The 24,703-nt window shown below is 36.0% G+C and overlaps 1 protein-coding gene across 3 annotated transcripts in view; it reads right to left on the bottom strand.

Moving 5' to 3' along the window:
* The window catches only part of RSRC1 (arginine and serine rich coiled-coil 1), a 344,747-nt gene that overhangs the window by 168,795 nt on the left and 151,249 nt on the right, over positions 1 to 24,703 (bottom strand). For all 3 annotated transcript variants that reach the window (XM_031957568.1, XM_031957571.1, XM_031957570.1), the window contains exon 5: positions 1,823 to 1,859. In XM_031957568.1, the coding sequence (XP_031813428.1) occupies positions 1,823 to 1,859 (37 nt within the window). The remainder of the gene's footprint in view (positions 1 to 1,822; positions 1,860 to 24,703) is intronic.

Below are 24,703 nucleotides of genomic sequence, written 5' to 3'. Positions count from 1 at the left end.
ACAACGTTTTTCTCACCAATTCCCAAGTGGACTCTTCCTGCTGGCTGGATTCACTCCCAGCTCCACTTGCCCAAAGCAGACCTCATAGCCCTTACTCCGTACCCCGGGCCGTGGGGACTCTTCACTCTCCCTCACCCCCGCTATTTAGTTAGCTGCCACCGCGGCCATCCCCCCGTCCCCACCACCTGCTCCGAGCTCCTGCCCTCCCCTCACCCGGGCTTCGGGCCCATCTCCTCGGGGCTCTGGCAATCATTTCTGCTCCCGGAGCTTCCCGCTTCCGGGTCTGTCCCGGTCCCAGTCCGCTGTCCTGGGTCCCATTCAAACGGAAGCGGCCCTCGGTCAGGGACTCCAGGCCCCTCTCCCGGCACCCCGCTGAGCCGAATCCCACTTGCGGCTCACATGCTGCGCCCGCCCCCTGCAGGCCCCTCCTTCTGAGGACGCTGGGACCCGCCCTCCGGCGTGAACAGAAAAACTCTAGGCCGGGAAGCGGAGGAGGAGGATTCACGATCCAGACGCTGCTGCCTTACTAGGGGATGCCGGGAAAGCAGCTTCCCTGCCTGCTCCTCCCTTTGCTTACACGCGGAGCAGCCAGCCGTGTTGGAGGCGCGGGGGCGGCAGATCCAAGGCCCATGAGTCTGGGCGGTGGCGCGTTTATTTGCTTGTGGAGGCCAGCGAGATGTCCGTCTCGGCAACTGCCGCAGAGCATCGAGCGCCGACCGTGTACAAGTGAGCATCCAGTAAATATTCTTTCCTGGCGCCAGTGCTGGTACTGATGCTGGCAGTTATCGCCACCAACTCAAAACCAGGCCGATAAATGTTTAAACTTGACCATTAAATTCATTTTGTAAAAATCTGCCTGTGATGATTAGGAAAGAATTTTAACACTAAGGGGCTTCCATTTCTCTTCATTTTAAAGTAACTGATCTTTTCCAACTAAGTTGTACGATCTAAATGCTATTTGCTCATGACCTGTGTTTTGCTATGACTTGTTTTTGTGGCATCAGAGTATTGTAATTAACAGTTAACAAAGCTACTGTATAGTACTTGTATTTAAAAAAAACACTTAAGACTGTATTTACGAAAGAATCTGCACCATTAATTATTCAACATTTGTGTTTGACCAGAAACCAGACCGTGACTTCATAATGATGTTTAGATGAACTTCTTAATGTTCTGCCTAAAGAGTCAGAACAAGCTGAATGAGTTTCAAACTGGGGACAGTACCATAGTTTCTCCTCTGTTTTTGATCAGTGCATGGCTTTTAATGTAAAATCTGCTTCGATTTCACTAGTGGTTTGAATATGTTTACTTAAACCAAAAATATTTTGCATTTCAATGGTTATTACATATTACAGAACTGAATGGAGTTTAAACCAATGCATTATTCATAAGGCAAAGACAAGAGAAAAAACAAAGCAGTGCACTTCTTTCAAAGACTTTAAATTACTAAAACACACCATATTTATGCAGGAAATATTTGACTGTTTTTCTTATAAAACAAGTTTCTTTTTGTCAGATCAAGTTATGTCAGAAATTCAACACCAAATAGTTTTTGTTTATAATGAAGGCAACCACCAATTTAAGGACTATTGTCCATTTTATTTCATCTCTACATAAAAAAAGTAATTTTAAAAAACTTAAATTCCCTTGAAACGATAAGACAAATGAAAATGTAAGTAGCTTCTCATAATAACAGTGAACTGACCCTTTGGGGAATGGCTGACTTTCTCAATTCAAGGCATTCAAAGCTCATTCAAAAGTGTTCATTTAGAATGCAGATATCAAAGATGTTGCAAATGTTCAAGAGAAAATTAGAACTTACCAGATGTTCTAATCCAGCTTTGATGTTTCCAGAATCCCTGTAACAGAAGAACAAAAGTTCTAAATAGTTGCTAAACCCTTGTCTCCAGTGATTTATTTACCTTGGATATATTAAAAATAATATTCTTATTTTTCAAGTATTTCTGTATTTTACACATTATTATATTTCAGAACCATTTTCATTAAAGGAAGACCAACCATTAATATGAACTCAATAAATTCATTTAATAAGTGATATTTCATATTTAACTGAAAAACAAATAAAACTCAAACAAACTTAAACTGTTATTAAAATGCTCCATGGTATTTTTGTGGACAAGGAAAAGGAGAAAAGTTAGTTATGCTGCTATTTTAGTAAGTAACACTAAAAAAATGTTACATTAACTTCTACAGATTCTTATTAAAAGCAATTTCTTTAAAATTAAAAAAGAAATTTGGGAGGAGGAAGGAGGACAGCTAGATGGCTCATTGGATTGACAACCATGCCTGGAGTCCAGAAGATCTGAGTTCAAATCTGCGTACAGACATTTACTAGTTGTATGACCTTGGGCAGGTCACTTAATTTTTTTTTTTGCTTTAGTTTTTTTCATCTATACAATGAGCTAAAGAAGAAAATAACCAACTGTCCCAGCACTGTTGCCAAAAAACCCATGAAGATTTAGAAGTGACTGGAAAATCATTAAGCAACAACTAAACAATGCCTACACACTCTTATTAAAAGTAATTTTTAAAAAGTATACTCTTTCTGAAAAACACCAGTAGTTTGAAAGCACAGCCCAGGGTATCCTGATCACAGATCTTGATCTATTTTTCCCAACATTCATTCTACCAAATTAGCATACAGAGAACTAGTGAGATATCAGATACAAGCGGGGCTGGGAAGGAGAGTCTTCCTAAAACCACTCAAATGGAAGCCATTCAGGTTCTTGGCATGGCGCCAGCACAGCGGGCAGGTCTCATGGGCATCCCGCTGTGGGGTCAGCACTGGATCGGCAGCCAACTACCACTCCAGTCCCAGGCCTCCTTCTGGAGCTTCGTCAATTAGCTCTGCAATGTAAGTGACAACTCCCTCGTTCAGGGGGACATCCCTGGGAGGTACACTGCCAAGGGAAGTGAACCCATCCACAGCCTTCACAAGTTCAGGAACAGTTGCTCTCACAAAGCACTTTCGAGGTCACTGCAGCTGTGAGGTGGAAAGGCTTTTGGAGATCAGCTTGGGTCTAAATGACTCTTTGCAGACGCAGGGAATGATGTTCACAGAGTGACCAGGTCGAGGTGCACAAAACGTGTTTCCCACAGCATCCTGTGAAGCGGACAGAGTTCTCCTTTTTACCCACAAGAAAACAGAGGCTCAACTTCCTGACCAGTGACTTTCTATACCCTGCTAGCTCACATGAACACAAAACATTAGCTCTGCTTTACCTGAAATGATCATTCCGCTTCATTGAAAAACTATGGCACCCTCCAGGTGGCAAAAGGCCAGTCTTGGGTTCTTCCCACTTGCCTCTCCTTCGTTCCCTAAGTCTCTGTCTACTCCAGCCCTCCATTCCTCTCCCCACCTCCCGCCACACTGCCCTTCTCTATCCCCTTAACTTCCTCTACTACTTCCCGTCATCCACATGACCAGGACCCTCACAGACAAGTCACCCTGCAGGCCATGGGCACTATGTCTCTCACCCTTCCGGCTCTCCTGCCCTTAGCACCTTTAGGGTCCTTTGGAGGAAGTCTTGGTCCTTCCTGCCCTATGAGAGCATGATGGTGCAACACGTGCAAAGAGACACCAAGGTGCTTGCCTAAAAGAATTACATGAAGACATTTCACGGTAAAATGATACATGAATTATTCAGAATACAAACAATACCGTAAAAAACCCACATGAAAACAATGAATGCATTTGCAACATGTGATTGCATCTTTTCATTACTCTCTGTTGAAGGGCTTCAGGTACAAAGTGTGTAAAATACTGAGAACACCAGCACTGCCACTCGGGCTGCTTATGCATTCTAGTTCCTGGGTAAGATGGTTTGTTCGATGCCAAAGACTCTGACTTTAAAACCCTTGTTCCTTAATTAATAAAATATTGTGAGTGTATGTGGCTGGAGAGGGGTGTTTAAATACTGATCGATAATGAGCCAGATTCTTATACCGTGCAGTATGCACAAGTTAAACTATCGCCGAGACAAACTCTTAGAAACTACATTAAGTCCATCTAGTCGATGGGTTACCATCTGACAGGACTTAAACAGCAACATGCCAAAGTGCTATGCAGACAATATGATCATGATTACAGTTAAAAAACATTGATAAGTGTATAATTCTTTACAAGAGCAAATTTTAAAAAGCTGATCCTTGTTCTTTAAGAACATGTAACTAAAGAGGAACTGGGGGAACAGACCAAAATTCAAAAGACGTAGAAAGAATAATATAAAAACATTAATCCAACACATGAATGAACCCGGCGAACTGTATAGATGCTGCAACTGAGCATATACAAAGTTAACACAGCTAGGTGGCGCTGCAGAGGATGGAGCGCCATGCCTAGAGTCAGGGAGACCTGAGTTCAAATCCTTCTCAGATACTAGCTAGCTGTGTGATCCTGGGCAAGTCACTTCACCTTGTCTGCCTCAGTTTTCTCATGTGTAAAATAAGCTGAAGAAGAAAATGGCAAACAATACCAATATTTCTGCCAAGAAAAATCCAAATGGGGTCATGAAAATTACAACATGACTGAAAATGACTCAACAACAAAAAACATTTTCAGGGTAGGGTAATGTAATGTAACCCTTGGTGAATCATCATAAAATCTAAATGTTATGAAGCATAAATAATGAATGTAACAAGGGAGAGCTTTATGGTTTGGAAGAAATAAGGCTGTTTATGAAGCTAGCATGATACCAGACAGTATCTTATATAGCCAGGTCCTGAGTGGTGTGAATAAAGAATCCTATGAAGCAGCAGCTGTATTTGAATTCAAACTATCTATTTGTATTGGACTGGAAGGTACTGCCTGTCTGGCTCCAGGCCATGACAATAAGTGAATATCAAAATAAAGCAACTCATAGGAATTTTTTTGTTTCTCAGTGCATAGAAGTTATTTCTATCGTATAATGCAGTTTATTAAGCGTGCAATAGTATAATGCCTAAAAAAGCAATGTTCATTCCTTAGTTAAACATAGTTTACTGATAAAAAATGCTAACTATCATCTAAGCCTTCAGTAAACAGAAATCTTTTGGCCAGTGGAGATTCTTGTTCTCAAGGCTGATGGCTACTGACTGATCAAGATGTTGGGCTGGCTGTGGAAATTTTTGACAGTAAGACAACCACAACGTTTGCCAAATTAACTCTTCCTTTCATGAAAACTGCAACTGAACTGCTTTTCCAGGTGCCAAGAGGAGGCCACTTTTGGGTTCTTCCCATTTGCATTTGTTTCATGAAAGATTGCTCAACTCCGTGAAAGCAGTTTATCCACAGCAGAACTTTTTTCAAAATTAGAGTTAATATTCTTAAACCCTGCTGCTGCTTCATCAACTAAATTTTGCAATAATCTTCAATATTGTTGTATCCCAGGGAAGAGGGAGGTCTGAAGAGAAGGAGAGTGATGGGGGAATGACAAGTAACTGGAGCAGTCAGAACACATACATTATCAATCAAGTTTGCCATCTCATATGGGCGCAGTATGTAGTGCCCCCCAAACAATTACAAAAATAACATTAATAATCACTGATGACAATATCATAACAGATATAATGATAATGAAGAAGTCTGAATGCTGTGAAAATTACAAAAAAGTGATGCAGAAACATGATGTGAGCACATGCTGTTGGAAAAATGGGTGCCAAATAGACTGGCTCAACACAACTTGTCACAAACTTTAAATTTATAAAAATAAAAAAGGCAAAATATGGGAAGCACAATAAAATAAACTGACCTAATAAATGACTAATAAATAATAAGTGAAATAAAGCCAGAAATGCTTCTACCATGTTTTATATTCATTATTTACTACAGGTACCTACCTTTTATGGACTGGGAGGACTAGAAAACTTTAGGGATAGAATAGATTTTACATATCACTTCCTTCTCCTTTACTGAGGAGTAATCTAGTTTTTTAACCATAGCAAGTTACTAGACGTCGTTCACATAATGTAAGATTTATACACAAATTTCATAGTGATTGGTGAAGTTTCAAAATGTCAATTAGTCAAAGATCAATGGATTAGAGGTTGGAAGATTTGAGTTCAAATTCTAGTTCCACTACTTATCTCTATGATATCAATGAACTCAATTAACTCATCTGTTTTCCCATCTGTAAAATAAGAATTTTCGAATATATGTGACCCTTAGAACGCTTTCCAGCTCTAAAATCCAATTAGCTTCTGGAAAAATAATCCTTTTAGCATTACTTTAGGCAGAGTTAAAGCATTATTATCAGTAAAGAATATTACACAGAGGTTTATATTACTTAAATAGGAAAGAAGTGCTACTGATATGTGGTGTTACCAAAGGTTCTAATGAACTTAAAAGAAACAGGAACCAAGACGCTGATGTAAAGACGTTCAAGCTAATGGTATAAAACCTGTCCTCTTTAGTGGTCTGTCTCTTGTGCCATTCCTGTCATGACTTCATCAATATTGGTGCAACTCCTTTTGCCCTGTGCTGAAAGCACACTTAATTCAATTATAAGTCTCAAAACTGATAAAATGGTCCTGAAGTGGAAAATGGAAAGAGATTATTGGCAAATGAATAAAGATTTGTATTGAACTAACACACAGGAGTACAGCAGGGCTTTTTTTAATCATTCCCTGTCTTAAGTCTTCTGGGAACCATGAGTTTCCCTTCCCCTCATGCAGCACATCGATTTCTGAATTAGACTGCAATATTAAATAATTAATATACTTGCCATGATTGATGTTTTGCATTAGTTGAATATTAGGTTATCAATCAAAATCCACTTGGTTTAATGTAATAATATTGAAAAAGTGTCAAGGATTGTTCATCCAATTTGTAGTTGAGGCAGCACAGATAGTAATATCTCTCTACCACGAGTCTCTGAAGCAGGAAATGCAGAAGCTGACCAGGCATGAGGCAGACATGATGCGTCTAACTAGGACAAGTCGGAGGGGGTCCTAAGTAAACCTTGTGGCACCTGTCAGTTTCAATCTGAAGCTTCTTTCCAGCATGAAGACACTGAGCATCAATCATGCAATGACAGCTAGGGGAGAAGCATAACTAAGGCACTTTTATCTGTATTATGCCGATATTTAATTCTTTTTTCTAACATCATCACATTCAAAATTCTGAAAATGCTGTTGTCACACATCCGATACTCTTTCAAAACATTTCTAACCAAGGTAAGATCCTTTGTCCCTGACCAGTTATTAACATTAGGAATTATTTCTTTTAATATCAAATCCATTAAAAAATACATACTGAATGTCTACTCCATAAAAAAAAAAAGATATTTAATAGTACTATGGAAAAGAAACCTTCATTGCATGATGAACATAGGAGGGCAACAGCTAAAATACAATCCACAGTGGGGTTTATTGGATGAAAATCAAAATCTATCTAAAGTTAATTTCTGAAATAGTTAATGCTACTCCTTCTGTCAATGACATATTCCTCAGTACTCTCAGCATTCGCTGTTTATCTCTGCAGGTCAAAATATTTGTTTAGATAGCATGCTGTGGATTTACTTGAATGCTCCCTTTTAAAAATAAAAATTCCTCACAGTTGAACTGCCCTTTTCTTTATATATCAAGTAAAAGTCTTAATTTCCATATTGAAAAAAAAATCTTGTGCATTAAATACTGTTTTTTAGAAACTAAACAAACCCAAAAGCAATTTCCAGTTGGCTATTAGGTGGCTGGAGGCAGCTTGGTAGCTCAGTAGAAGGGATAGAGGGCCTAGAATAGGGAAGACAAATGGTCAAATCCAGCCTCAGACACTCACTGGCTGTGTGACCCTCGGCAAGCCACTTAACCTCTGTTTGCCTTAATTCACTGGAGAAGGAAATGGTCAGATACTCCAGTACTTATGCCAAGAAAACTCCTTGGACAGTGTGAGCACACTCTGGTCCACAGGTTCACGAAGAGCCAGACATAACACAACAACTGAACAACAAAAAGCAGTTTCAAGAGAAAGAAGTTAAGCAAATACACATCACCAATATGAAGGAGAGAAAAGCAACCAAGAATTTTATCTGGGAAGAATAGTCTGAAAAATTATAAAATAATAAACAAAAACAACAAAAATGAAACATGTTCATTTTCAAGTCTCAATTTCTTTGGCCTCATTTCCTTATTTGTGAAAAGATGGACTGAGTAGATATCTCCACCTAAAACTAAAATTCTACATTTATGTAACTATAATATAAATCGTTTACCTTGCTAACTCTCATAAATATGATGAAATAAATTATAATTCAAAGCAAAAAAGATAGAGAACTAGGTGTGTCAAATATTAAACAAAAACTTTCATTGTACCGCTCTTATTATAAATGAGTAAGGATGCAATTTTTATATCAGATTACTAGATAGTAATTGTGCTGATTATCTTTAGTAATAAATTATTTTAGGCCAAATTTAAAAACAACTTCAAACTTAACCTTCTCCCCTCTTTTTCCCCCCCCTGAAACTAATGAGTTGCTGGAGTGAAATACTACAGTAGGGGATTGGTCAAAAGAACAAGTTGAAGGTTCAGAGACAATAAGCTCAACAATGCTCTGGGCATTTTTGAGGTCAGTCAAGTCCATATACATCTATGGCACACTTGACCAGGAAAGAGAATATTACACAAAGAATGTTTCTGCTCTCTAAAAGACTAGTCAATAATTCCAATTTCTAAGTGTCCCTACTCTGGAACAAAACTAGATCAAAGTCAAAAACCTTTCCTCTATCCTGCACAACTCAATCAAGTTAAATGCCATTCCCTCTATGGCATTTTCTCACCAACCCCTCCACCTCCTCATTTATCTAACCAAAGCGTGACTTGAATACCCGCTGAGGGGCTACACAAAGGAAGGCTCTGGAGAGAAAGGAGCCTACAAAGTATCTCTTAGTAACCGCATGTGGATCTGCAGCTAGGTGGTGCCACAGGGCACAGAGTGCCAGTCCTGGAGTCAGGAAGACTCCCATTCACGGATTCAAATCTAACTCCAGATACCAGCTGTTTGATTCCAGGCAAGTCACTTAACCAAATGTTTGCCTCAGTTCCTCATTGGTAAAAGAAGCTGGAGGAGGAAATGGTAAACTACCCCACGATCTTTTCCAAGAAAACCCCAAATGGGAAACAATTGAACAACAATAAATATTGATTTTTAGAAAAATTCTAAAACATAATATGAAAGAAATATTAGCAAATACTTAAAAAGAGAAAACAATGATCTTAGAAAGATATAACAGTTTTATGAAAAACAGAATATGAAATTATCCTTTCTTTTCTGACAGAATTATCAGATGAATGAATGAGGAAAATTCTGACATATAGTTTACCTATATTTTAGAAAGTTATTGACAAAGACATTCATGCTGTACTCTTTGTGGATGAGATACAGAGATTGGGACTAAATGACAGTAAAATTAGGTTGATTCACAACTGGTTAAAAGACTGAATCCTAAAAAAGTTATTTAGTATAAACTTAGAATATTTTCCAATGTGTCTTAACAATATGTGCTTGGTCCCATGATGTTTAACGTTTTTAGGAATATCTTCCATAAAGACATGAAATGGCACACTTATTAAATTGAGCTAAAATGAAGCTGCAGAAGATGGCAAAGACACTGGGTAACAGTCAGAATTCAAAAAAAAAAAAAAAAAAAAGGCTGGGACCATTTCTTTACCAGGAAATATAAAAAAATATAAATTTGAAGCCCCACACATAAGTTCAGAAAAAGTAACTTTATAAATGCAAGATGACAGAACGTAGAGTGGTTCATCTGAAAAAAGATGGGGGCCAGAACAGACCAGGCCCAGAGTTTCAGAGCCGAGATCACTGAGAGCCACTGGGCCGGGCCGGCGGGGACTCCTTGTCCTGGTCTCGTTGGTACTGCCACTTTCCAGGGGAAGCAGCCCAGGGCAGCCTCAGATGGTTCCTAGGCCGTGATGCTGGTGACCTCAGGCCTTTGCCTTCCTCCTCTGGAGCCCCCTGGATGCTCAAATGTAAGCCTGGAGTTAAAGCTGCTTCCAACTAGAGCCAGACCAGGCTGCCTCAAGCAGGGACCGCAAGAGCCCTTTCCTTGGAGCTGGACAAAGGCTTGAAGCCCAGAGGCTGATGAAGCTACAGCGCGCAAGACAGGCAAGAGATCTCTCAAATTCTGTGACCGTGGAAAACAGACGGGCTGCCTTAAAAAGCAGTTCTCTCAAGCACCAGCCCTGAAAGTGGGGAGGACCCGAGTTCAAATCCAGCCTCAGACACTTGACCCTGCCTGCCTGGGTGACCCTGGGCAAGTCACTTAACCCCAACTGCCTCAGGAAAAAAAATAGTAAGAAGTGCCTCCCAAAAAATCCTAGAACAGTAGAAACCACAAAAAGACAAGGTTAAAACAATCTTTGAGCCCCCAAAACTTGGAAGATTGGCAGAAAAGGTCTGTCTCACGTGGGTAAAAGGGAAGCATGGTCAGGGCAGGACACATTGCAGCAAGCCCCACCATAGCAAACCAGAAATATATCCTGAACCCCCGTGTGGTGAAGGAAGAAAACCCCCAAGCCAGGACCCCCCCATGTGCCTAAACTTAGCCAGGAGAATGGGCAGACTCTAGCCCCACGAGCCACCACATTGTCCTCACAGCCCTGGGCCAGTTGCCCTCAGTCAGCAGCCCTCGTACTTCAGTGTCACTCGTGGGGCCTCAGCACCCACCAGACACCGTCATCAGGACCCGGCTCAGCACCAGGTAAGCTGCCAGACCCCCCACAGACCCAGCAGCCCTCGCCACCCCCACTCTGCCCCCTCACTACACCAGCAAACCCAAGGGTCCCCAAGGGCTTCAGGATATCATCGCTGCAGCCTCCGGCATAAGAAGTGTCCCTCCCACCCTGAAAGCAGAGTTCAAATTTAAAAGAAAGGAAAAAGATGAGCAAAATACAACAAAAAAAGAACCTGACCATGGAAAGTTACTATGGTGACAGGGAAAATGAAGACACAAACTCAGACAAGGACAACAATGTCAAAACACCTAGCGGCAAATAAGTCCAAAAGAACTCATATTAGAGTTTTAAAAAGACATTTAAAAGTCATATAAAAGAAGTAGAAGAAAAACTTGGGAAAGAAATGAGAGTGTGTAAGAGAATTATGAAAAAATGAGTCAAAATCTTGGAAAAAAGAACAGAACAGCTTTAAAAAATAAAATGGCTGAATGGAAAAGGAACTACAAAAATCCACTGAAGAAAACAATTGGCTAAACAGGAAAGAACAAAAGAACAAAAGAACAAAAGCTAAATGAGGGAAATAACTCCTCAAAAATTAGAATTGGGCAAGTGGAAGGTAATGATCCTATGAAACATCAAGAATCAATTAAATAAATTCAAAACAATGGAAAAAACAGAAGAAAATGTAAAATACCTTCTGGGAAAAACAATTGACTTGGAAAATAGATCCAGGAAAAACAATGTTAGAATCACTGGACTATCTAAAAGCCATAATCAAAAGGAGAGCCTGGACAATATCTTTCAAGAAATTATCAATGAAAACTACACTGATATACTGTTAACTAGAGGGCAAAATAGGCATTGAAAGAATCCAAGTTAGGAAAGGGATCCTAAAATAAAAACTCCAAGAACATTACTGTCAAATTTCAGAACTATCAGGTCAAGGCAAAAAAATTGCAATTGGCTAGAAAGAAAACAAATCAATTATGGAGGAGCCACAGTCAAAGTTACACAGGGCTTACATAATAGCTACAACATTAAAAGACTAGAGGTTATGGAACATGATATTCCAGAAGGCAGAAGTTTAGGACTACAGTGGGCATAGAAGGAAGGGAGAGGTAAATTATTTCACATGATGAGACATGTGTGGGCAGTGAGTATCACTTGAATCCAACTCAGTGATGGCTCAGAGAGGTAATAATATACCCAATCAGATGAATATAGAAATTTACCTTATCTAACAGGGATATAGGAAGGGAGGTAATTAAGTAAAAGGGATAAAAGGAAATGACAGAAAACAGGGCAAATTCGGGTAAATTATAGACAAAAGAAAATGGTGAGGAAAAGAAAGGTTGAAAGGAGAAAGGACAAATAAGAGGAAAAATAAGATGAAGGGAACTACATAGTAATCATAAATGTGAATGTGAATGGAATGAACTCTCTCATCAAACAGAAGCAGGCAGAGAATGAATCAAAAACTGGAGTCCTACATTATGTTCTTTATAAGAAATGAACAGAAGCAGAGAGTAAAACACAGAGTAAAGGTAAGGGGCTGCAGGAAAGTCTATTTTGTTTCCGCTGAACTATAAAAAAAGTAAGGGTAGCAATCCTGATCTCAGACCAAAAAAAGAAAAGAAAGAAAAAACAGACTTAATTAAAAGAAATAAGGGGAAAAACTACATCTTGCGAGGAAAAAAAAAAAAACCCACAGACAATTAAGTAATATCAATCTTAAACAGATATGTATCAAATAGTATCACATCCAAATTCTTTGACCCACTAATTCTTTATTATTATATTACTTAGTTTCCAATTAATTTGTGGTCTATTTTCCATGGTCCTTTATAAAATTTATACATACATACATATATATGTAATATTACATTAATTTTTATTGTACAATGATCTAAAAATGATGCATTTAATTGTAAGGTTTTTATGCCCTAATATATATGGCCAATTTTTTGGAGGTGCCATGTTATTGATAAAAGGTATGCATATTCTTTTGTATCCTCATTCAATTTTCTCCAAAGGCCTATCATACCAAACTTTTCTAAAATTCTATTTACCTCCTTAACTTCGTTCTTTTTGTTTTATGGTTAGATTTATCTAGTTCTGAGAGAGTATAGTTTTCTGTCTATTTTTTTCTTGTAATTCACTTAACTTCCCTCAATCTAGTCTCTCCTTTTACAGTACTTCCCTTCCCTTATTCCTTTCCCCTTCTTCTACCTTCCCTTCTATTGGCCTCCCCCTTTCTTTTCCCTTATCCCTTCTTACTTTCCAATAGGGTGAGACAAAATTTCTAGACCAAAGCAGGTATACTGTTCCCTCTTTGAGCCAAATCTAATGAGATTAAAGTTCAAACTATGCTCATCTCCCTTCCCTTTTTTTCTCTCTACTGTAATAGGATTTTTGTCTCTTTGTATAAAGTAACCTACCCCATTTTACCTGCCCTTTCCTCTTCCCCAAGTACAATTCTTTTCCCACCCCTTAATTTCTTTTTTATATTATCACATTAAAGTCAACTTATTCATCCACAGCTTCTGTCTGTGTATACCCCTTCTCACCACCTTGACAAAGATATAATTCTCAAGAGTACAAGTACTCAAAGTTACAAGTATCATCTTCCCATATAGGGATGCAAATGTTTTAACCTTTAAAAAACATAGCTCTTATTTTTCTTTCCTCTTTACATTTTTATGCTTCTATTGGGTCTTGAATTTGAAGATGATATTTTCTTTTTGGCACTGGTCTTTTCATCAGAAATGATCGAAAATCTCCTATTTTCATTGAATGTTCATTTCCTACTCTGAGAGAAAATGCTAAATCTTGATGGGCAGTTGATTTTGGCAGCAGTTCAAGTTCCTTTACCTTCCAGAATATCATATTCCAGGCACTCTGATCCTTTAAAGTAGAAGCTGCTAGATCCTGAATAATCCTGATTGTGGCTCCTCAACAGTGAATTGTTTCATTTTGGCTGCTTGCAGTATTTTCTTCTTGATCTGATAATTCTGAAATTTAGCTACAGCATTCCTTGGAGTTTTCATTTTGGGATCTTTGTCAGGAGGTGATTGGTGGATTTTTTCAATGATTATTTTACTGCCTGGTTCTAAGATATGAGGATAGTTTTCCTTGATGATTTCTTGAAGGATATTGTCTTTTTTTGAAATGGCTTTCCGTTAATCCAATAATTCTTAGAATGTCTCTCCTGGATCTATCTTCCAGGTCAGTTGTTTTTCCAATGAGATATTTTACATTTTCTTCTATTTTTTCATTATTTATTTATTTATTTTTACTGATTCTTGATGTCTCATTAAGTCATTTACTTTCCTTTGTCTTTTTAATGAATTTTTTTCTTTGGTTAACTTTTTTTTTAACCTCCTTATGCACTTAGCCAACTATACTTTTAAAGGAATTGTTTTGTTCAATGCATTTTTTTTCATTTCACCAATTCAGTTTTGTAAGCAATTGTTTTCTTCATTTTTTTGTGCTTCCTTTTCCAAGCTGTTGGCTTTTTCCCTAGACTTTCAAAATTCTCCTGCATAGCTCTCATTTTTCTTCCCTATTTTCTTCTATCTCTCTTTTAAGATCTGTTTTGAGTTCTTTTAAGGAAACCTTTTGAGTTTGAAGGGAATTAAGATTCCCCCTCAAGGCTTCACAGGTTGGCATTTTGTCCTCTGATGGGTTTGTGTTCTGATCTTCCTGTCACCACAGTAGCTTTCTATGGTCAGTGCTCTACCCCTTGGGCACAAGAGAGACTGTGCCAAGTTTATTGGTTTGATTTTTGGCCAAGTGACAGGGGGCGCTCAGTGTTGGGGCTGGAGGTGTTCCACTGGCCAGGCTCAGTCCTGGGTTCTGGCTTTTCTTTGCCTGGCTCCCCCCTCCCCAACATCCAAATACTTCAAGAAGTTGTCAACTTCAAGAAGTTGAATTACAGGAAGAAACAGGCAGCAAAGCAAAACTCTACTAGTGAAAGGTCTCAAACTCTCCTTCTCAGAACTTGATAAATCCAACCAAAATATAAACAAGAAAAAACTAAGGTAAATAGAATATCAGAAAAAGTTCAGATATTTGGAGAAAACAATGAGAACAGGAAAAAAAAACCCATACATTTTCCTAGCAGCACATGGCATCTACACAAAAACTGACCATGTAGTAGGACACTAAATCTCAAAATTAAATGCAGAAAGGCAGAAATATTAAATCTTTTCTGATCACAACACAAAAAGTTACATTCAACAATAGATATTAGGAATATAGAAAAAATTTTGAAAATAAATAATTGAATCCTAAAGAATAAAGGAGTCAAAGATCAAATCAAAGGAACAATCAAAGAAAATGACAACAATGAGACAACATCTCAAAATTCATGGGATACAGTCAAAGCAGTACTGAGAGGAAAACTTATTTCTCTAAACTCATATCAGTAAAGTAGAAAAACAACAGATTGATGAAGGGGGCATATAACAAAAAAAAAAAAAAAAAACTAGAAAAAGAGCAAATTTTAAATCTATTGGATATCTTCAAAATCAAAGATGAGATTAATAAGAATAAAAATAAGCAAACAAAAATAAAAACAAAAAAAACCCTATTAAGTTAGTAAATAAATCTAGGAGCTAGTTTTATGGAAAAAAAAAAACAACAATAAGATAGCTAAGCCATTGGTTAATCTGACTAAAAAATGAAAGAAGAAAACCAAATATCCAGTATCAAAAATGAAAAGAGTAAAATTCATCACCAATGGAATAAAATTAAATCAATCATTAGGAAAAATTTTGCCCACTTATATGGCAATAAATCTGACAATCTGAGTGAAACTGATGAATATTTATGAAAATGTAAGTTGTCTAGATTAATAGATCACAAAATAGAATGACTAAATCTCAGAAAAAGAAATGGAACAAGCCCTTAAGGACTTCCTTAAGAAAAAATTTTCAGATTCAGATGAGTTCACAAGTGAATTCTATCAAACATTTAAAGAACTATCAATGCAAATACTATATAACTATTTGGAAAAATAGGCAAAGGAGACTCCTGAGACTCCTTTTCTGACACAAATACAGTGCTCATACCTAAACCAGGAAGATCTAAGCACAAGAAAATTAAAGACCAACTTCCTTAATGAATGTAAATGTAAAAATTTCTAACAAAATACTAGGCAAGGTAATTACAGCAATATATCACAAAGATTACATATTATAACCAAGTTTGATATTAGGAAAACTATTAATATAATCAATCATATCAATAATAAAACAAGAGAAACAATATTATCTCAATAGATGCTGAAAAAACTTTTGACAAAATACAGCACCCATTCCTATAAAAAAAACAAACCCCAAAACAAAAACAATAGAGAGCACAGAAATAAAGGAAGCATTCCTTGAAATGATAAGCAGTATTTATCTAAAACCACCAGCAAGCATTATCTGTACTGAGGATAAGCTAGAAGCCTACCAAATAAGGTCAGGGTTGTAAAGTAAGGATGCCCATTATTATTCAATATTGTACTAGAAATGCTCTCTATAGCAATAAGAAAAGAAAAAGAAATGAAGAATTAGAATAGACAATGGGGAAACAAAACTACAATGATGATATGATGCTATACTTAGAGAACGCTAGAGAATCAACTAAAAAAACTACTTGAAATATTAGCATTTTCAGCAAAGCTGTAGTATATAAGATAAACCCATATAAATTATTTGCATTTCTCTATATGACCAACAAACCCCACCAGCAAGAGAGAGGGAAAAAAAAATCCCATTTAAAATAAATGTAAACAATATAAAATACTTGGGAGTCTATCTGCCAAAATAAATATAAATATAAATAGTGTTTCCCAATTACATATATGGATCATTCATGATTCTCTGGAAAATGTAATAACAAATAACTTTACTCAATGGCTCACTGATTACAAACATGATACAAGAGAGAAAACAGAGAGAAGTATGCTTGTCACAGTATTTGTAACTATGATAGAAGAGGTTTAACACAGAATATGGGACGAGGAGGAATTTCCTTGCACTACTGAGGATCTCCAGAGGTTTCTGTTTGCAGATGATATTGAACTTGAGTGTCAAGGCATTGTAGAGCTTCTTGAAAGAAATCTACCATCATTTCAGTCTGGCCTATCCATCCACAAATAAAAGATGGAATGGATGAAGCATGTCTCCTGCTAAGATCTGAACATGCATCTAAAATGGATATGCTATACAGTTTGTGTCCTATAATCTGTACATGTCATATATATATGAAAATATATATATATATATATTAGAAATATAAAATATATATATTAGAAAATATAGTTATGTTGTAATTTAGACTATATATATATATATATATATATATATATATATATATATATATTCTACACAGTAGTGTATCAATCTATGACAAACAATTCAGATGGTGGAGGAATGGGGTTCGGAGATGAGAAGGAGAGGATAGGCTGGACTGCATTTAGGAAGATGAAAAGCATTTTTACCGAACTTCAGTTTCCTACAAAAGTAAAGGAAACTAACTATCTTTTGAATTCAACATTTTACTAGTGTTGTTGCATGGCAGTTAGAAAGGGAGGTGGTGAATGTAAACAGACTGCAGCCCACAAGCATCAAGGATGGTGAAGAACAAGGGGAAAGCATTCATTGCCTGACAGAAAAAAGAGCTGATCATGTGATAGTGAGGGATGATGGAGGATGACCAGAGTTCTCCACTGTAGGCAGAGCCCAAACCTTGAGTCCCTCAGTCTCGGTGATGGGATGGATGCTGGTGATACATAGGACAAGACAGTACAGAGAGATGTGAACAGAACTATGGGAAAGAATATCAGAATCGATGAGATCACACTTGAAGTCAATTTTTTCAACAGCTTAATTAGCATCCAAAATAGAAAAACTAGCAGAGAAATCTAGCTCCAAGTAAAGATGGTTGGAGTCAGTGTTAGAGTGTTGGAGTTCATTTCTTAATCTGCAAAACTCCTCTCATGTATATTATTACCTGGTTTAAGTAATGGTAGCTAGATGCATGTCATAGAATGTATAGAATGACATTTAATACACTTGAATACAATTGAGAATTTTGCCTTGCCACAAAATTAAAAATGTGATTTTGTTTTCAAAATTGAACACAGTAACAATGGACATTTTCTATTTATATTGTTATTTGGGACAGAAAGAAAATATAGTTATGTTGTAATTTAGACCTAATCCATTATTTCCAATACTGGAACAAAACTGAGCCCTAAAACAGTCAAAAGGCTTTATCTCACACAGCGCTCAATTCAACCTTCAGAAAAATGGAAGTGGGGTGAGAAGTGGTTTGAGGGAAAGTTATCATAAGAAAAGATTAAAAAAAAATGTTAATTGTTCTACCTGAAGACCAACTGTAGCATAATCAGAGAACAATATTTCAAAACTCTTGAGAATCAATGCCTTTTTCTTCGAACAATATTTCAAAACTCTTGAGAATCAATGACTTTTTCTTCATTAATTAAAGATAATTCAGAATAATGGTGCATAATCATATTATACAGGCTCTGAATCTTTTGACATTAACAACTACTGATTGAAATACTAAAACTTCCTGAGCTGTCCAGCACATCCAGAATGTGACTACAGAGATTCAACAGCATAAACAGGGAGACAATATGTTTGAATCTCATGCATAAAAGGTCTCTTATTTTCCCAATATGGAGGAAATAAATAATGTTTTTAGAAGATTGAGATCAAATCAAAATGGTTTCACCAGTTAATATGAACAAAAATAAGTAAAAGAGTTTTCTAATGTTTCAAATGACATGTTCTTTTCTAGAGGGGTTATTATCTCATTCTTCTTAGATTATTTGTATATGATGCCAACTGAGAATCTTCAAAGCAACAGAACACTTTCCACTGATATCAGCCTGTTAAACTTCTTCTGATGAATGATAAGTTCAACTTGGTTGCCTCAATCAAATTGCAGACTTAAGAAGGTAATTATGATGGACGTATGATTGTCCTCTAAAGTATCCATCTCTAATTGGAAGGAAAGGGATTATTAGAACAAGACAGCTTTAGAGGAGAAAAAGCCCATGAAGAATTCTTTATTTTTTTTCTCTACTTATCCCATAAAGCTGATCCCAAGTATCTGCTATTCTCTCTCTTAAAGAAGAGTAAGGGCAGGTACTATTTCTTACTGTTCATGTTGGTGATGCTCATCAGGCCAATGGAATGCCCCTGAAGCCTATTAAATGTCATTGTGCCTGCCATTTATAATAAAGAAGATTCATCAGGGACCTCTTCAAGACTAGGATAAAGTAACCATATTATTAATACTTCAAGTATTCCAGTATATGAACTACACCTCTATTTGCTGTCTGTTTATATTGAAAGGGTAAAAATTGAGAAGTAACTGAATCATTAAATATTTTTTACAGAGAAACATACATTATAATTTTCATTCATTCATCAATCCATTCATTTATTTATTAAATATTTATTATTGAGTACTTTTTAGAATCCAGGGGGAACCAAAGAAAAATAAGATACAGTCCCTGTCCCTGCAGAGTTTGTAGTCTAATTAGCAACTTTTAGGTATACAGGAAAAAAATCTCAATCTATAAATCTGAAAGAAAAATGGAAAGATCTTATAAAGAAAAATGATTCCAAAAGTACATTTACATTTAAATCTATAATTTCATATTTTCAAAAATTCTGGGATGGAAATAAGTGCTCCTTAATTGGTTTCAATGTACTACATAGAGTAAGAAAATAAAACAAAACAAAAAAATGTACAAAGTACTACTTCAAATTGGATAATGAACAAAGTATATATCACATTTCAACAATATTAACAACTGAATAGTAAAAGTTGCTCTAGAAAAGTATTACAGGTTAATGAGAAAGAAGCATACATACATACACACATGCAGAGCACTGAAGTCATTATAACTACTATACCTTACTATCTGTATTTAGATGACTATAAAATATAAAAAAGCATTAAAGCATGGAGAGAAGTGACCGTTGTTTTTTTTTTTTTTAATTAACATAAGTTTAAAATCACATAAATGTATGTTAATACTTCCACAAATACTTTGAATTCTCAAAAGCAAGTACTATTTAATTTAGCCCTGAATTAACCTAAAAGTTTGGGTTTTCAAGACTACAATGTTTTGGGTGCAATCAATATTCCATTCTATGAAAGCCTCTAAATCCTCCTCTTTCACCCAATTACTACTGTACTTAAACTAATGAAATTTAATTCTTATAGGAACAATACTATTCTGAAACGAGTTTTTTGAAAAATATAAGATTAAAAACTTGCATACAAAGAATAAACTCCAAGAGAAAAGATGCAAATAAAATGACTCTCCTAATCCTTTGTTTTTTATTTGCAAGTATAAAACTGAAGAGAAACAAAAGCCTGGAACACGGCATCTGTCATATCAGAATATAAAAAGATGATCCTGGCACAAAATGAAAAGCTCTGATTCATTTGCAAATCGAGCTGGCGTAACTGTCAAGAGTTAACAAGATAATCACTTGCAATCCTGCCTTCAATGGTACATTGCCCTGTTATTCCATTCAATAGGGCCGTTCTTTGGGGCACTAGATGAATGGTTTTCATTTCTAACTCACACAAAAAGTTACGGGGGAAAAATCCACGGGGCTTAAGAAAAAAATCCCTTTATGGGCATTATCTGCCGGTACTTGCTTTTAGGCAAAATGAGATATTTGGATACATCAGTGTCCATTCACTTCCTCTATTCCTTCAGGCCCTCGGTCTGTTTTAAAATAAAAAAAAAAAATCTAAAACATTTGGCATATGAGAGAAGCAAAAAAGCGGTCTTCTTTCTTTCTTTCTTTTTTGTTTTAAAGTATCAAAACAGAGAAAAGAAAAATTTTCTACTAAAACAGTGAGATAAAAATAATACTATGGCATTATAGACTAAGGGAATAAAAATAATCTTGATTTGTAGTTAGTCATGTGACTTTCTTAGATCACCACCAACATTTTGGATGAAGTAGAAATACTAAATAAATAAATGAACAAATAAACAAATAAATAAATGTATCCTTTAAATGAAATATTAGGACAATTTTTATGTTGATGAAATTCTAAGTTTTAAAAAATGAGATTTTAATCTAGTGGCCAAATTTTGTTATTAAAGTTTTTTGTGGATTTTTTTTAACTTTGCATTAATTCATAGAGGCTAACAATGATTAATGTATTTATGCTGTATTTCCATTCTCTTTAAAAAAACAAAACAAAAACCTTTGCAACTTTCTCTAAGAGACATGTTTAACATCAAGGAAATTCTTAAATACAGAAAAATACAAAACATATAAGTTTAAAGTTATAAGAAGTTTCTATCTAAACATGAAACTATTAGAAACAATTCAATTCCACATTTTGCCCTTACAAAATACAATTCTAAGAAGAAACAATTTTTGTCTTACTTATCCTATACTGAACTGTCCATTCTAATGTCTGTTATTTTATTTTCAAAGCAAAGGAATATGTTTACAATGACCACCTATGTATGGATATTTATAACTTATTCTGATATCTCTAGCAACAGTAATAATTAACCTTTTCCTATCCAGAAAGCCATAATATTATGTATTTCCCATGTAAATTATATTCTCTAAGAACTTTTGATCTTCTCTATGATACTCTAACCCCTACGCTTAAATCTGGAATTTTCAAGGCACAATTCAAATATCACAGCGAAGAAACAAAGCAAATTTAATTTTCTTAAATTGGCCAGTAAATTTATAAGATCATGGATCAAAAAAAGTTCTAAGAAAGTTAACTCATAATTACAGAATAAAAATTAAATAAAACCATGAAGATGGCTGTGTACCAATGATATTATGTATATATGTTTATTATTTATCTTAAAAAGCTTAAGGATATTTCTTTTTTCTGAGATTTCTGAACAGACATAGACAGGAAGTTTCCCACGAATAATTTCAGGCAGTTTTGCAATTACAATTGCCTGATGATCTCGGCAATTATTGATTACACTAATTCTTATGAAAATTCTTAAGAAAAAGATCTTTTCTAACTGCATGCATGAAATGATGAATTTGCTTATTTTTTTTTTTTTTTGAAAATCCTATAAATTTAAGCAACTTTGAAAAAATTTTGTAAATTTTAAATTCTCTTAGTTTTCAACCTGAAACTGGACTCTCTTTGCTGTGCAGAAACTGCATAATCTCTATGGCCCCTTTCAGCTCTAAATCCTATGATCATAAAGATCATGTGGTACAATAACGCTTATTCAGGATTAATGGACAATCATGCCTTAGGTGTTTGTTATTCTCTACGTTAGCAGAAGTATACATTTTGAGCACTGTGGTACTTCGCTGGTGAGGGAGGAATATTCCTGACCAGTTCTCAATTCTGACACCACAGCCCAGCCCATCACTCTCAGGAGCACGGGCTTTGGGTCTCCCGGGACGGGTACATTCATGAGGTGCAGGCATTTGTTCCTTCAGCTTAGAGAAACCCTGCTGGGTTTGCTTTTCCTTACGATCCCTGAGGTCGCTCCAAGCCAGGCAGGGAATGTGAGCGTGGGCTGGCCGACGGGCCCATGAGCTGGGCAGCAGGCAGGGTGCTGGAGGGGAGGGCCTGGCCAGCACAAAAGCTTCATGGAGCTCAGATCAGATCCCGGACTCCAACAGGCAGCCCACTGTCCTGGAGACTTATGCACACAGGGAGCCCGTCACTGTCAATGCATTGAGATGGCAGCCCAAGTTCTTTGTTAGGGAGGTGATTTTAAAAGCTAGGAGGCCAAATTGGCAAGGTCAGCCATTCTCTGATAGAATTCTTCTGTGATCCTGCAGCACAATATGAGACCTTCCATTCTGCAAATCTAACATCTGATTGAATACATCTTAAATGGTTTAGCATGGGAGGATCCGCCCAATTTCTCATCTGTTTTGATATAAAGATATTTTTATCTTGGCAAAAGCAGGTATTTGGGAGACAGTAACTGGCAAATAAATTCTTTCCATTTCTTTAGTAAAGAGATTCTAAAGTTATTCAAGGTTTGGGGGAGAGAAAGGCATTTTGCAAATTGTTTCTTTTATAATCTCCTAAAAAATATAAACATATGCCTGATGTTCTTTAGAAAATCCTGATCATAAGTGATCACAGGATGAGTGTACAAAGTAAATGAAAGATTTTCTGAAAATGCTTAAGAGTGCTACTACTGCCTGCCATCATCCATGTAAGTAAGGAAAGCAAAACTTGACAGGAATTAATGGTAGCAACAGGTACATGCAGTCTCCTGGCAAAGTGACAAAATTTCACTCAATAGTCACTCTCAGCAGTTATTTTTAGAAATCACACCAAAGACATTCACACTGAACTATGGAACTATTTAAGGGTTTATTTAAAAAACATTTTCAAAAAGTTTTGTTTCAATTCACCAAGAAAAATGTAATAATTAGGCTGTAAACTTTACTTCATGAACCTAATCATATTAATATTATGGTAATATGTTATATAAATAATATATATTAATATATGATATAATATTGATATTATTACTCTCTCCAGAACTTTCACACTAATAAATAATAGAAGATCATTTTCTAAAATCACAAAGTTTAAAAAAAAAATTTGTCAATTAAGAACAATTCATTAATAAAAACTTAAATAGTCTTAAAACGAAACAACCACATATTTCCTACATATGCAAGTAATTATGTCTACAGATAAACATGCATTTGTATGAGAATAAAAAAATACATACAATAGATACAGTACAGTATGAGAGAGATACCAGTGAGAAGGGAAAGGAATAGTCAGAGTTAAAACAAGTTTTGTTTGGTTTTAGTTTTGCCACGAAAAAGCTGTGTGATTCTGGCAAAGTCCCTTTAATGAGGGTTAAATAAATGATCTCTAAGAATCTTTTGGGCTTTAAAATTTTATGAATGTATAACATAAACTCATGCATGTGTTATATACATATACAGATGTGTATGTGTAACATACACACACACACACACACACACACACACACACACACACACAAATATATGTAAATGTGTGAGTGTATTTATGTGAAGAGAAAGACAATGACAGAGTCAGAGACAGAAAATGCCTCCTATCCAGAATTCTGATACCTGGCAATCCTAAATTTCTGAGAAACAACGATGACCACAGAGGAAGTTTAAAAATATGCTTATTAGTGATGCGCTAAAAACAAATGAATTCTAGTCTTCAGAGACAGGGCCCAGTCAGGTCCTCACTTAAAGAGTCTAGTTATTACTACTTTATCCACAATTTTAAACATGTTTTATAATCTATATTTCAGGTCCAGCATACATCAGAAAAAAAAAGTAGATACAAGTATTCAAAACATAGTAGTCAGGAAAAGTTCAGTATAATGTCAAAAAGTTCCCTGCATTTCAATATTTCTTAAGGGAATCACAGTATGACAGCTTAGTAAAAAAATATTCCATTTAATTCAATAAATATGTATGAAACATCCACTATGGACAAGTTACCTTGCTAAGCACTGGAGATAAAATGATGAAATGATATAGCCCCTAATCTCAAGGAATTACAGTATGAATAAAGATACTCTGTTAAAGAAGGCAGGGAAGTATTCTGCCCATTATCAAAAATCTTCCCCACAAAATGGTTAAAAAAAAAAAACCCACAAAAAACTTTTGCCATTCAAAAGGAGAAACTATAAGTGATTTCTAAAACAGCTCATTTCATGGAGTTCTGGATAATTGAAGTTCTTCTACATAGAGTTAAATATACATATATAGGAAGAAAATTTGTGGGAAGCAACCATTAAACAAAATACAGACTTATACTGTAAGAAAAAAGGAAGGAAAAAGCAAGTCTTTTTCCTTTTGAGAAACATTGCCATTTCAACGATTTCCATACAGTTTGACAATTCTTAATCCATGATTATCAATGAAACCTAAACATTTTGTTTTTCAAATGTCTAGTGCAGTGCCTGATATAGGAGCTCTTTTTTTTAAAAGTAATTTTTCACAGATA

Source organism: Sarcophilus harrisii, chromosome 3 (genome assembly GCF_902635505.1).
Source record: "Sarcophilus harrisii chromosome 3, mSarHar1.11, whole genome shotgun sequence".
NCBI classification, from domain to species: domain Eukaryota; kingdom Metazoa; phylum Chordata; class Mammalia; order Dasyuromorphia; family Dasyuridae; genus Sarcophilus; species Sarcophilus harrisii.
This window is presented reverse-complemented; position numbering and strand designations above follow the sequence as displayed.